The 12557-nt window shown below is 50.9% G+C and overlaps 2 protein-coding genes across 2 annotated transcripts in view; both read right to left on the bottom strand.

Annotated features, from left to right (window-relative positions):
• The window catches only part of LOC113973337 (complement decay-accelerating factor-like), an 8317-nt gene extending 7738 nt beyond the window's left edge, over positions 1 to 579 (bottom strand). Inside the window, exon 1 of the mRNA XM_027695311.1 lies at positions 489 to 579. Within this exon, the coding sequence (XP_027551112.1) occupies positions 489 to 561 (73 nt within the window). The 5' untranslated portion in view covers positions 562 to 579. The remainder of the gene's footprint in view (positions 1 to 488) is intronic.
• Positions 1 to 12557, bottom strand: part of CR1 (complement C3b/C4b receptor 1 (Knops blood group)) — a 78796-nt gene that overhangs the window by 52233 nt on the left and 14006 nt on the right. Inside the window, exons 13-20 of the mRNA XM_027695033.1 lie at positions 12111 to 12310; positions 11620 to 11770; positions 9106 to 9294; positions 8462 to 8653; positions 7838 to 7937; positions 6086 to 6168; positions 5382 to 5576; positions 4152 to 4241 (exon numbers count right to left, since the gene is read on the bottom strand). Of these exons, the coding sequence (XP_027550834.1) occupies positions 4152 to 4241; positions 5382 to 5576; positions 6086 to 6168; positions 7838 to 7937; positions 8462 to 8653; positions 9106 to 9294; positions 11620 to 11770; positions 12111 to 12310 (1200 nt within the window). The remainder of the gene's footprint in view (positions 1 to 4151; positions 4242 to 5381; positions 5577 to 6085; positions 6169 to 7837; positions 7938 to 8461; positions 8654 to 9105; positions 9295 to 11619; positions 11771 to 12110; positions 12311 to 12557) is intronic.

Raw genomic sequence — 12557 nt, forward strand, 5'->3', positions numbered from 1 at the left:
CACAAACATGCACAGGGAGCACAAACATGGACATGGAGCACAAACATGCACAGGGAGCACAAACATGCACAGGGAGCACATACACAGACATGGATATGGAGCACACATGTCCATGGAGGGTGGGCACACACACGGAGCACACACTGAGTGCATGTACAGAGAGAACACATCCACTGGCACAGAGCACACACACAGAGCAAACTGAGCACACACCTCCCCACAAGGAACACACGGAGCACATGGAACACATGGACATGGAGCACATACACACATACAGGGCACACACAGCCCCAGGAGCACGTACACACGGATAACATACAGGGATAACACACCCCCAGGGGACACACCCACCCACAAGGAACACACGGAGCACACAAAACACCCGTACATGGAGCACATACACAGAGGGCACACACCCGCGTGGAACACACACACTCAAACACATCACACGCACCCACGGAACACACGCACAAGGTGTCAGGGCTCACCCCACGCCGAGGGCAGCACCAGCAGCAGCAGCAGCAGAGCGGGCAGGAGCGAGCGGCAGCGCCCGGAGCCCATCGCGGGTCTCCCCGGCACTGCCCGGGCGGCCCCCGCGGGGCGGGGAGCGATGGGCAGCGGGGCCACTCCCGCAGCACCCCCGCACCCCGCCCGGCCACCTCAGCTCCGGGAAATTCTCTGACGAAACCCGTGCCTGCGGTGGGCAGTGGGTGTGGAAGACGCGGTTCCCCCCCCCGGTGCCGGCTCCGCGGGGCACGCCTGGCATCCCGGGGAATCCCATTGCCTCAGCCTCTCCCTCACAGCGTTTCTCTGCACCTACCGGTAAAGGCACCACTCCCTCCAGAGCTGTCAACTCCCAGAGGAAAAGATCCAGACCAAAAAGGGCAGCCTGGGGGTCTTGCTGGCTCTGACTGTGGACCCTGGGGCACACCCCAGAGTGTGTGTTGGGGGGTGAAGGGTGCATTCGTCCCCCAGCACTGGTTCTGCCGCATGTGGGGACAAGAGCTGACTCTTCCTTGGTGCCACCTGCCCTCTCCAACAGGACCTGGCTCAGCCCAGCACAGCTCAGGGGCACCAGACCCTGCCAGACCCCCAAACCACCTTCAAACATCACCTGCCTGTCCCAAAGAACAAAACCTCCATGGAAAGAGGCTTTTCTGTAAGAACAGAGGAGAGACAAGGGCTTTCCTCCAGCTCGAGAGGTGCCCAGAAGACAGCAGAGAATTTTAAATCAGCCCTACCTTGAAGCTGCTAATTGGGCTGCTTCTATTAACCCCTATGCACGGGTAGTGGGGACAGCAGTGTTCCCACTGTAACTCTCCCAGTTAGACTAAAAATTCTTTGAAGGAGATGCTGTGCTGCCCAGAGAGGCTCAGGTGTGTCCTCAGGGCTGGTCAGGCACAGGAGCAGTTTGCCTTGGCTCCATATGGGGAAAGTGGAGCTGTTCTGGGATCCCCACCCATGGGGCTCGAGGGAAAAGCCAGAGGAAAGGTTGTGGCTGTGTTTGCTGCCTCATCCCATTCTGCTGAGCAGTGCTCCCACTCCAAGCAAAGGGCAGCCAGCAGCAAACCTGCACCTTCCTGTTTGCCTTTGCTGTGCAGGAAGCAGTGATGTTTCCACTGAGAAGCTCAAACTTACCTGTTTTTTCTCTCCACTTTATTTTCCTTTCCAATACAATTTAAGCTCCAAGCAGATGTAAAGAAAGCATTTGCAATGAGACCCAGGGAGGAGTCAGGCAGCCTGGGTAAGGTCCTCCTTTGAAATACGTACTTGGGAGCGGGATAAGGAATTATATGGACATACCTTGACCACATATTTTTACAGGTCACTGGTGAGAAGAGGCCTGAACAGGGATGGTGGCTGCACAATGCAAAAGGAAGCTGTTAGCAGGAAAAAAACCCCAGCACTCTGAATTCTGGGCAGTGACCTCAGCGTGGGACATGGAGATGATGAAAAGTATTTGGCAAAGACTCCAGGTAGTGTCGAGTCTCCGCAGGGAGCGGTTCGGATCCACTTACACCGGGAGAACCAAGCGCTGCAGCTTTAGCTTGGGGAAATCCCCCTTGCTGACAGGCTGAACCCTTGAGCCAGGCTGTTTTCCTACCTGAGACATCTGTACCTGCCCCACCATCAGGCTCAGACCAGCCTGGCCCTCTGCACCCACGTTTGCTGCCCCGTTTTGCCCCAGTAACCGGCCGAGCGCCGGCACCTCCCGCGCGGCAGCTGAGCCCGGTGATAACAGGTCTGTGCCTGCCCTGCTGCAGCCACCGAGGGCCACCGGCTTTATCTGGCTCCCACATCCCCTCCCTGCAGAAATCGGGCCAAGCAGATGGTGGTGGTAGAAGAAGAGCTCATCCAGAGGGCAGCCTGACCCGTGTTTGGTGCAGGGCTGCGGCAGCGGGAGGCGTCCAGCAAAACCGGCCAGCAAAAACAGAGCTTGAGCTGCTGGAGTTGCTCCAGGCTTTCCATGGAAACTCACCCTCAGCTCCCTGCTTGCTCCCACTGGCAGCAGCCTGGGAGATCGTCCTCAGCTCCAAAAACCTTCTGGGACTGATCCCTGGGCTGAGCCACAGCAGAGGGGTTGCAGGGCTCTGTCCCAGGATGGCTAAGTAGGATTAAGGCAGGTATCCATCACTCCAGCTTCCTTTTCCAGAGCACTTACCACCAACACTCACATTCCCAAGCTTTACTGCATGGATTTGCTTGCTTTCTTTACTAATTTTTTAAAAACTACGTCTAACTTAGAAAATAAATGTTCAGAGTGCTGATAAAGAACTGACTGAACAGCAAATCTGAACATTGTCAGGATATTCCTAAGAGCTGATTCCTTCCTGAAAACAGACTAAAACATGACAAGGGAACAGCAGGCAGTTGAATTCACAGACCATCCTTTATAAACAATTACCATTTATTACTAAATGTAGATAAAATCCCAGAAAGGCTTTAGTGTTTTTTACAGGACAAAGATGGGGTGAGCAGCCAACAATGTGGACGTGACATTTCCAGTCTCTCTGTTGCAGTGTGACGACACAGGGCAGGATATTTAGCAGTTGTATTTCTGTGTCCGTGAGTAGTCAGGGTGCTCACAGCATTACTGAGCTGCCTTCCTCCCTTTGGAAAGCAGAAGTAGCTCCTTTATGTTAAGAGATTAGGAGATGCCCAGCCCACTTGTGGCTTTATCTTCCTGTAGTAGAAATATAAACTTCAAAGAACTTAGGTCTGATACAAAAAAAAGCAGCTTTTGCTGAAGAATGGGCTTAAACTACCGAAGATATAAAGATCAACGTTCAATGTAATGTCTAAAACTTTATGACTTCCTAAAAGAAATGAGCTCATAATTCTGCAAGTTTTGCTTTCAGTCCAGCCCTGCTCAGGACAGCTGGCAGGGGTGTATCCACATCCAGGCTGTGCTACAGCCAGAAATTCCTGGGAAGCTGAGGGAGCAGCTCAGCTCCTCAGAGAGGTTGGGTCTGTGTTTAGGGCGGTTGCTAGTGAGCAAAAAAACCTGTGGCTGTGGAAACACTCAGTCAGGGAGGTTGTGACGTAACTGAGCTCTGCAGAAGTCCTGCAGAATGTCTGGGGGGGGTTTCTGGGAAACTGCAGCCTGAAAAAAAAAAGGGCTGGTCAGATCAGCAGAGAATCACAACGGGATTCAGGGGGTTAGAAGAAAATTGCTGAAAAAAAAACTCAAGTGGGAGAGGAAAATATGGGGATCGACCAATGCTTGCAGAAGTGATTTTCAGTCAATTTCTGGGAACATTAAAACACATGACTTTTAAAAAATTACATTTTACACATGGGACAGACCCGATCCAGCTCATTCTTTTTCTTAAAGCAAAGTGTAAGAGCCCTAACAAGTGCAACCACTGCACAAGGCGATTTTGGAACAGATCAGGCGAAGGGTTTTCCTGCTTTATCCTTCCAGTGCTGGTTTGTCCACCACAGGAGGGGTAACAGATTTTCTGGTTTTGACCCAAGAGACATGAATCAGGGGTGGGCAAACTCAGCTTGACCCTGACACCAGAGAAACATTCCTCACCCAACCTCTGGCCGGGTAGGGAGACCCTCCAGTGGCTGTTTTGGCTTCATTACTTACAACAACACATTTACAGCTCCCACCTTGTCCCACAGAGCCAAAGTTCACCCTTTTCATGGGTAAAATAATCCTTTGCAGCGGGTGGGGAATGTGGTGTAGCAGCACTTCTGCCACGTCCAGCTTCTCCTGGCTGCCCACGACCTCTCTGTGTGGAACAAGGTTGGCATCAGCCCTTGGGAGCAAGGGCAGGAGCCCTGGCACTCCTAAGGTGGTGCAAAGTCATCTCTTGCTTTTCAAAATGGCCAAAAAAACCAAAACCAAAACCAAAAAAGAGTTAAAAAAATATCTGGGATAACATAAGGGCAAGGAAACAATTGATAAATTAAAATATATTTCACACAAAGCGAAGCTTTTTTAAGAATAAGAGGTCAGCCCAGTCAAGCTTGAGCTGTGAACCAGATGCCCAGACAGCAAAAGATATAAATTATACAGGGGGAAACTTATAGAACAAAAAAAATCACTCACTTGCACAAAATGATGCAACTTTAGAGGGTTTTAAGTTCTGAAAGCAGCTGGGTTTGGGGAGAATGCCAGAGATCCCCATGTACTTCGGAGGACACGCAGATCCTTTGCTGGTCCCAGGAGAATAGTGTTTGTGGGATTTATACAAAGGTAGGACAAATCTGAATGCTGAGGTAGCACAGCTCCTGGACACTGAAGGGAGACATGGGAAAAAATGGACACTCCAGGTTTTGGGGCTGGGAGTAACCAGGGAGTCCCACTGAGGAATTTCCCTGATCTCCAAATGAGACCAGGACTGACCTGGTGTCTTGGAGACAGAAACAGAATGGGAGGAGGAGATGGTATTTTGGAGTGACTTCTTATAGAGGCTGAGCTTCCTCTCCCATGATAAAACCTTCTTAGGGGGTCGGATGCCATTTCCCTGGGGCCCTGAAAGAACAAAATCCACGGCGTGAGATTCCTTGAATGGCCTTTTCACAGAAATGTGATAAAGGAGCAAATTAAATGGGACTGGGTTCAGTGTTGAATCATTTCAACTCACTCTGGGGAGGGACACTCCTTTCCATGTCTTTTGCTCCAAGTTTCACAGCTGAGCTTTTCTCTAGGGGATAAAGAGTGAGCGTTGCAGGGAGCACTAGGTCTTGCTTGCACAGTTCTGTTCTTACTCCAGCACTGCATTTTTTTCCTCTTTAAAATTGCCTTATTACTGACGTTTGACATGCCCTGTACCACACAATCACAATATTTTAAGCTGATTCATCCTAAATACTGAACTCACAATAAATGCTAAATAATAGTAAACAGCAAATTGGGATGAAACCACCTTTGCACTTGGGCACAGCTCCGCTCCAGACTCCATTGGTTTTGTCCCTGCTCGTGCAACGGATGCTCACATTCCCAAGGAGTTGGAATCCAGGGTCACAGCTGTATGTCACCGTTGAGTTATAAGCAAAATTTTCCACACCTTCACCATCGTGCTTCCCATGGCTGATTTGAGGAGGTGAAGAGCAGGTAATTACTGCAGGAAAGAGGACGACACGAGTGTTTGCTAAAAGCTTCAGTAAGAATGAAAATACAGAATGTTTCTTGAGTCCACCTAAGATTCTGGAGGACAATAAACAATCTGGACAACTGAAGGTGGGTAACCAGCACTGCTGTAACTAGATGGGCAACCAGCACTGCTGCCTGTCCCAATTTTCTCTCTTTTTTTAGTGTTTCTCTTGTCACATCTTTCTCCCTCTCAATGCAAGGGTCACAAAAAATAAGCAGGTTGTGCCCTAGCTCAGTATTCCTGGAAATCTCACCCCACCACCTTCACTGCAGCTTTTAAGTCATGAGAAAATATGTTGGTCTTGTGGGAGCAAAACTGCTGAAATAGTGCCAGCTGCAGTTTTGGGAGCAGGTAGGCCACAGAATATCAACAAAAACATGGCACAAAGAGATCTTTGGACTAGACATTGGGATGCAGGATCTAGTGGAGTGAAGTCAAAAGTAAGGTTTAATCTTACAATTAAGGATGAATCTTACATTCACAGGTTGGAAGTTGACTCCACTCAACGTCGTTTCCTTTAAGCTGGCACCAGATGAAATTATTTCCAACTAATTTGTACCTAAGTGAAGAGACACACAGAAAAAACTGTGTAACTATCCAGAAATTGAGAATGCTCCCCCCTTCCCCACATGTGCATGATCAGGGATGTAGAAAAGGCAGTTTTAAAGCAAGCAGAGGTGCAGACCCACGCTGGTTAACAGGAGAACTCCTCGCCTTGCTCTGCCAGAATGTGTGTTCATCTATTTTTAGGTGGTTTTCTGACTCACTGAGTGCATCTTCCACGGCAGGGCTGGGAAAAGTCGGGGCTGGCGGCTGGCAGAGGACACAGGGAATACCAGACAGCACCGAGGTTAAATGTGGGTTCCCACACGGATGCCTCGGCCTCGGGTTTGCTGAATCAGGGACTCTCTCTCCCTGCCTGCTTCCTGCTGGAGAACAGCGCTGGGATCCGGCTGCTGGCAGCCAGAGCCTTTCCCACGCTGCTGTCTCCCACCGGGATGAGGTGAGGAGGGAGGAGCTCCCTCAGCAGCTCCAAAGGCTGGGGCTCAGCTCACTGGGGTCACTTAACTGGCTCTGCTGAAGCCCTCGGTGCTGGAGGGGCAGGGCAGGGTGCTCAGTGTCCCCCAGAGCCACCTCCTGCCCAGCACCTTGTTTGGGGTGTCAGGTGTTGTGGCTGTTTTGCTGAAGTTTTGCAAAAAATCAAACAGCAGTGGGTGGCTGGTTCACCTTCTCAGCTGATCTCTGCCCAGAGAGTTGTGGACTGCCCATCCCTGGAAGTGCTCAAGGCCAGGTTGGACAGGGCTTGGAGCAACCTGGGCTAGTGGAAGGTGTCCCTGCCTGTGGCAGGGGGTGGAACAAGATGAGTTTTAAAGTCCCTTCCAACCCAAACCAGTCTGTGATTCTATGATTCAAATGCATCCACTGTGCACAGCAGGGACCAGTGAGGGGCAACAGGGATCAATCTACATTTAATTAAGGTGGCTTTTGCATTGGCTTGCTGGGAGCTCATACATCTTGTGCTGACAGCTGACACCTTCCCCCATCTCTGAATTACATCCTCCTGTTCAGAAAACCTCATCATGTGGACATGCTGGGTGGTATCTGATCTTGCTCAGATATACAGCATTATCCCTCCACCCTGATGTGGATTTCCACAGATTAGCTGAACCCCAGAAGGGTGGGACACGCTGTCATTTTCTCCAAATCCATCCCGAGGGAGAGGAAAACCCCCTCTGCTATATTTGAAGATGGGCATGACAAGCCAGATGATACCAGCTAATTCCTGTTGGGAGGGAGGAATACTGGCTGGAGTGGCAGGAGCTGGATTTTTCAGGTCAGTCCAGTGCTCATGGGCCCTGATTGAAAGCAGGCAGCAGCCATGAGTCAGCTCCCTGAGTGATGGAAATTGTGCTTCACTGCAGCCTCCCAGCTGAACATAACTGGATTTTAAAAGTTCCACCACAAGCCCTTTTTTTCAATACATCGCAAATAACTTAAGCTGAAATGTTTTAAGTAGCTTGTTTTGGAGTCTGTATTTATAAACTGACAGTATAAATGGCTCTGTTAGGATGGACACCCTGCCCTGGGGCAGTTAAACTTCCTCTGGCTGGGCACTTGAAGGAAAAGGCAGCCACAAATCAGACCCTGGTCCCTTCCCTCCAGCTGTGTCTCATTCCAGAGCTGTATCCCAGCCCCAGCACCGGTGTGGGCAGTGCCCCATCACTCACCCATCCTCACAGAACACCTCCACTCTGGCACCAAACTGCAGGTCTGTGAGGGGCACCGTCCTCCCCCCGGGCAGCGCTGCTGGGGCACCACAGGACCTTCCTGGGGGGACAGACCAGGGCACAGGGGGATGGGGAAAGAAAAAAGGCTGGATCAGGGACAGGAAAAATATTGCTGTCACCTCATCAGTCCTAATATTCCCTGGATTTCACCAAGAAACATGCCTTGTTTTCATTTTGAGGTTCACTAGAATAGTGAGTTAGGCTTTGTCCTGTGCACGTGCCCAATGCAAACATCTTTGGGATCATAAATCCATTAAGGTTGGAAAAGACCTCTAAGATCATCCAGTCCAACCAAACATTTCCTAACGTGAAAATCAAACCATACCTGTTTATGCCAGCAGAAAAAAAAAAAAAAGAACATTACTGATACTTCTGCTGCTTCTGCTGTTCAGTTTTAAATAGAAATGTCAAGGAATATCCACCTCATTTTGTATTAATAGAGCTGTTGGGATGAGGATGACCTGGCTGTTTGGGATGCAGGTTGGGAGCAGCCACTCAACCTGCTCCGAACTCCAAGGCTGCTTTTTGGGGAGCAGAGCAGAGCAGAGATACTCAGATACTCACTCCTGCACAGCTCAGCAGCTTCCGACCATGTCAGGTTCTCCATGCAGGTGCTGGTGGGGGAGCTCTCCGAGGTGTTCTCGTAGCCAGGACGGCAGACATAGGTCACGTTGGTGCCCACAGGGAAGAAGTTAATCACCTCATCCTCCTTGGACAGGGCAGCAAACCTCAACCTGGTCGGGGCAGTGCAGCTCCCTGGCAGCCAAGGAGAGCCGGCCTGAAAGAGCTGCCCAGCAGGAGCGTGCAAAATAAACCTTGGGATCACGGGGATGCCCTCGCTGCAGCGCTGCTGGAAAGCTCCTTGTGCTCACTGCAGGTTAATCCTGTTTCCTGGCAAGGCCTGCTAAGCTGCTGAATGCACCAAAGCGTGGGTGGAGAGGCATTAAGAGCTCAGGGGACAGTGTTAGTGGGACATCAGGAGCCTCAGGAATGTGCTGTGGGGCAGCACACGAGCACCCAGCCCCCCTCCAAGTGGCCCCTCTCCCAGAGGCACAGACCCTGCAGCCACCAGCAGCCCGAGGAGCAGCAGGGAAAGGGAGCAGGTTTGTCCCTTGCCAGGGACAGCACAAGAGCAACTCCTGGAAGGGGCAGGAATTTCAAGCCAAGCAGGAGACAGGAGCTGTGTTTCAGAGGAAGGAGATATTTACGGCCACAGGGCTCGGGCAGCCTGGACCAGAGGTTGCCAGGCAGACACTCCACCATGTCTGGCAGCCCAGGGATTTTGAGGGCACCCTCGATGCACGTGTAGGTCACTCTGGATCCCACGGGGAAGCTGCTGGAGAGCTCGTCACTGGATGGTCTGGAGTAGGTCATGACAGGTGGGGGCCCACAGTCACCTGTGGCAGGAGAAGACCTCCTGGGGTGAGAACCCCATTCTCTGGCCCCTTCCCCGCCCCCAGTGAGCATCCCAGGGGGGTGGTTGGGATGGCCCAGGGTCCCCCTGCAGGCAAAGGCACCAGGCAGGGCTGTGAGAGCATCAAACACTGGGTCCTCAGCTTGGGGGTGGTGGCATCACCCACCCCAGCCCCTGAGCAGCCAGATGGGATCCAGGCAGGTTTCTCTGGTCCTCCCCATGCATCCCATGGCCCCATACTCACCACGAGCCACAGGCAAGCTGAGGAGCCCCAGCAAGGCGAGGAGCAGCCCCCATGGCCTGGCAGGGATCCCAGAGCTCAGGGTGCCTGGGTGCCTGCCCAGCCCTGCTTCTCCAGACTTCATTGCAGCAATTCCTGAGCTCCTCCGTCGAGCACCGTTGGCTCCAGGGGCTGTTTCCAAAGCTGGGAGGAGGAGGAGGAGATGCACTGCAGCAGAGACTCCACCAAGCCTCAGGAGCAGTGGAAACCTTTCCAGAACAGCCAGGGAGTGAAACTCTCTGTCAGGGACACGGGGAGCAGCCAGGGTGGGGGGACAGCTGTCATCCAACAGGCTTGAGCCTCCTGGTCTTCCTGCTCCACCATGAGGGATGGGGGAATAACTCAACCCTTTTATATGTCCTGAGACTGGCAGTGAGCACTGACCAGCACAGTTTTACCAAACCACATGCTCTTAGAGCAGAAGAGACACCTCCCAGCCCAAAGCTGTGTCCAGGGTAGGAAAATACCTACTCATTCATTTGCTGGCAGGTAATGCAATACAAATATCCCATGAGCAGAGTTAGTGAGGCAAATAAAAATGTTTTCCTTTTCATTTGCTATTTTTTCTCCGTTGCCTGACTCATTTGCAATGAGGAACGGGTGTGAGCAACTAAATGCATCTGTGTCCTGATTAACCCTCTGACAGATCCCATCTGACATCAGCCAGGGCTGCCCAAACACACTCTCAGACACAGGCAGGATGTACCACCCAGTTTTTATTCACATTTATGGGTGTCAAGCCCTGCCCAGGAAGACACCACAGTCCCACGTGAGCTCAGTGGGGAGGTGTCACAGTGGGAAGGTGCAGCCCTGCTCGTCTCCTGGTCAGGGAGAGCTGGAGCAGGTCTGGGAGCTCCTCTCACTGCAGATCTCCTCACCTGGGTGTGGTGATGCATCCCCACAGCACCTTGGTGTGCAAAGATGGGAGACACCATCTCTCCCCTCGGGTGTTTTGCTTTCATTTTAGTAGCTTCTAAAGGTGTCCATCTGGCAGTGATGCACTGCTGCAAATCACCTGTGCAGGAGGTAAATTCTTATTCTTCTCCTTCTCCCACCGAGCCTGGGCTGATCCAGCTGCCAGGACTCAGGGCTGTGCTGAGCCCACTGTAGCTCCCCAAGCACCCCAGGACTGACCCAGGACCATTGGACCACGCTGGAAATCTGTCCAATTTACAGCCAACAGGACAGATTACAAGACACCCCCCCCATGGATACACCCCCACCTTTGTTGCAATCCCACAGGGAAGGAGCAACCACTGAAACATGGACAGACACGAACTGATCAGCGTTTATTGAGGAACAGGAACAATCTTTGCTGCCTAATTCTCTGCACTTGAACTTATCACATCTATTCTTAGCATTCACGTGCCAGAAATAGGGATGTGGAAGATGACACCAACACAAGGCCAGAAACCTGTTGCCTGTTTCAAGTCCAGGGATAAGATAACAGAATTCTTTACAGATGCCCTTCTTATAAACTGCCCTCAACTAGATGAATATAAATCAGCTGGATTAACAGGAAATCATGTTAATGATTACTTCATGAATACTTACTTCACCACTATTTCTAGCACCCCTAATGCAGAGCATGCAGTGTGCACACAAACCACAGCCAGAAGATTCCAGCAGAAGCACCTTCAGGGACAACCTTTGGACACTCATCTCAGCTTCTGCAGACTTCACTCCCCCTTATCTCAGCTTATCACAGTTAACACAGCGACTTTAAGAAGCTCAATTTAATCTCTTGCTATGCTGCCTAATATAAAACGTGAAACAGCGTATTAATTAAAGAGCAAATCAAGCTTGTCAGATTTAAAGTAAAGAATAAAAACCACTCCCTGCTCTGGCATCTAGCACGATAAAAGCAAGTGCCCGTGCATTGGTGATAATTTTTCTGGCTCTAGGTATGCAAACATAAACCATAAAATCATCCAGGGCCTTTTTATAGATACTGTGACTGCACAAAGTCTGTGTTCACCGAAGGAAACGTGGTTGTTACAGTGCATTACAGGACTCCAGTTTTGCTCTACATTTTCAGTTCCACCTCTAGTTTTTTAATCTCCAGAAACAGTTTTTGTACTTCCAGCAGAGCTTTCACTTCTGCTACAGGCAGCCCGCACTCAAAGACCGATTTAATGTAGTGAACCTCTTCACATACATCAGCATCACCTTCTTTCTTCTGTTAAAAAGTAAAACAAAACCCAGAAAACGAGCTCATAAGGTTGCTCTGCAGCAGATGGAGAGCCACCCACCCCTCAGCTCCGGGGCTGACCTGTCCCAGCACAGCCCCAACATTTCATCCCTCATCCATAGCAGGAAGGAAAACCTTTGGAGAAGTTTAAGCAGTTATTTTTCTTATTAGATGTCAGGGAGCATCCACCCAGGGACTCAGCCAGACCATGGGGCTCTGAGCAACCTGGTCTAGTGGAAGGTGTCCCTGCTCATGGCAGGGCATTGGAATAGGATGATCTTTAAGATCCCTTCCAACCCAAACCACTCTGTGGTTCTGTGGTACTTACACACTTGGGCAATGGTGTCCAGTTGCCATCAGGCAAGCACGTGGCTGTCCAGGAGCCTTCTGAAGACAGGTTCCCATCATCTGAAAACTGGTATCCAGGGGCACATCCAAAAGTAACCGTCTCGTTGATCTGGTACCACGTTTTGTCATCCAAAGGGCTTTTCAGCCTTCCATAGGCCACTCGTGGTTGAGGACACAGAACTGGAAGGAAAACCCACAGCAGAAGGCAGCTCAGCAAGAGGGTCAGTGTTGTGGGGGCAGAAAAAAACCCTGTGAAGCTTGTGAAGGCTGAGCCAGCGCAGAGGAACTTAAATTTGTGGAGCTGTGAACCCCAACGTTAAAGCAAAAATACTTCCCCAGGCCCTCAAAGAGGGGAGGGTGAAGGTCAGAGCAGCCCCTGAGAGGTGTTAGGAATTTGTCACTAATTTGCTTTTTTGTGGCAATGTCT

This window comes from Neopelma chrysocephalum, unplaced genomic scaffold (assembly GCF_003984885.1).
Source record: "Neopelma chrysocephalum unplaced genomic scaffold, ASM398488v2 Primary Assembly neopelma1_100, whole genome shotgun sequence".
Classification (NCBI taxonomy): Eukaryota; Metazoa; Chordata; class Aves; order Passeriformes; family Pipridae; genus Neopelma; species Neopelma chrysocephalum.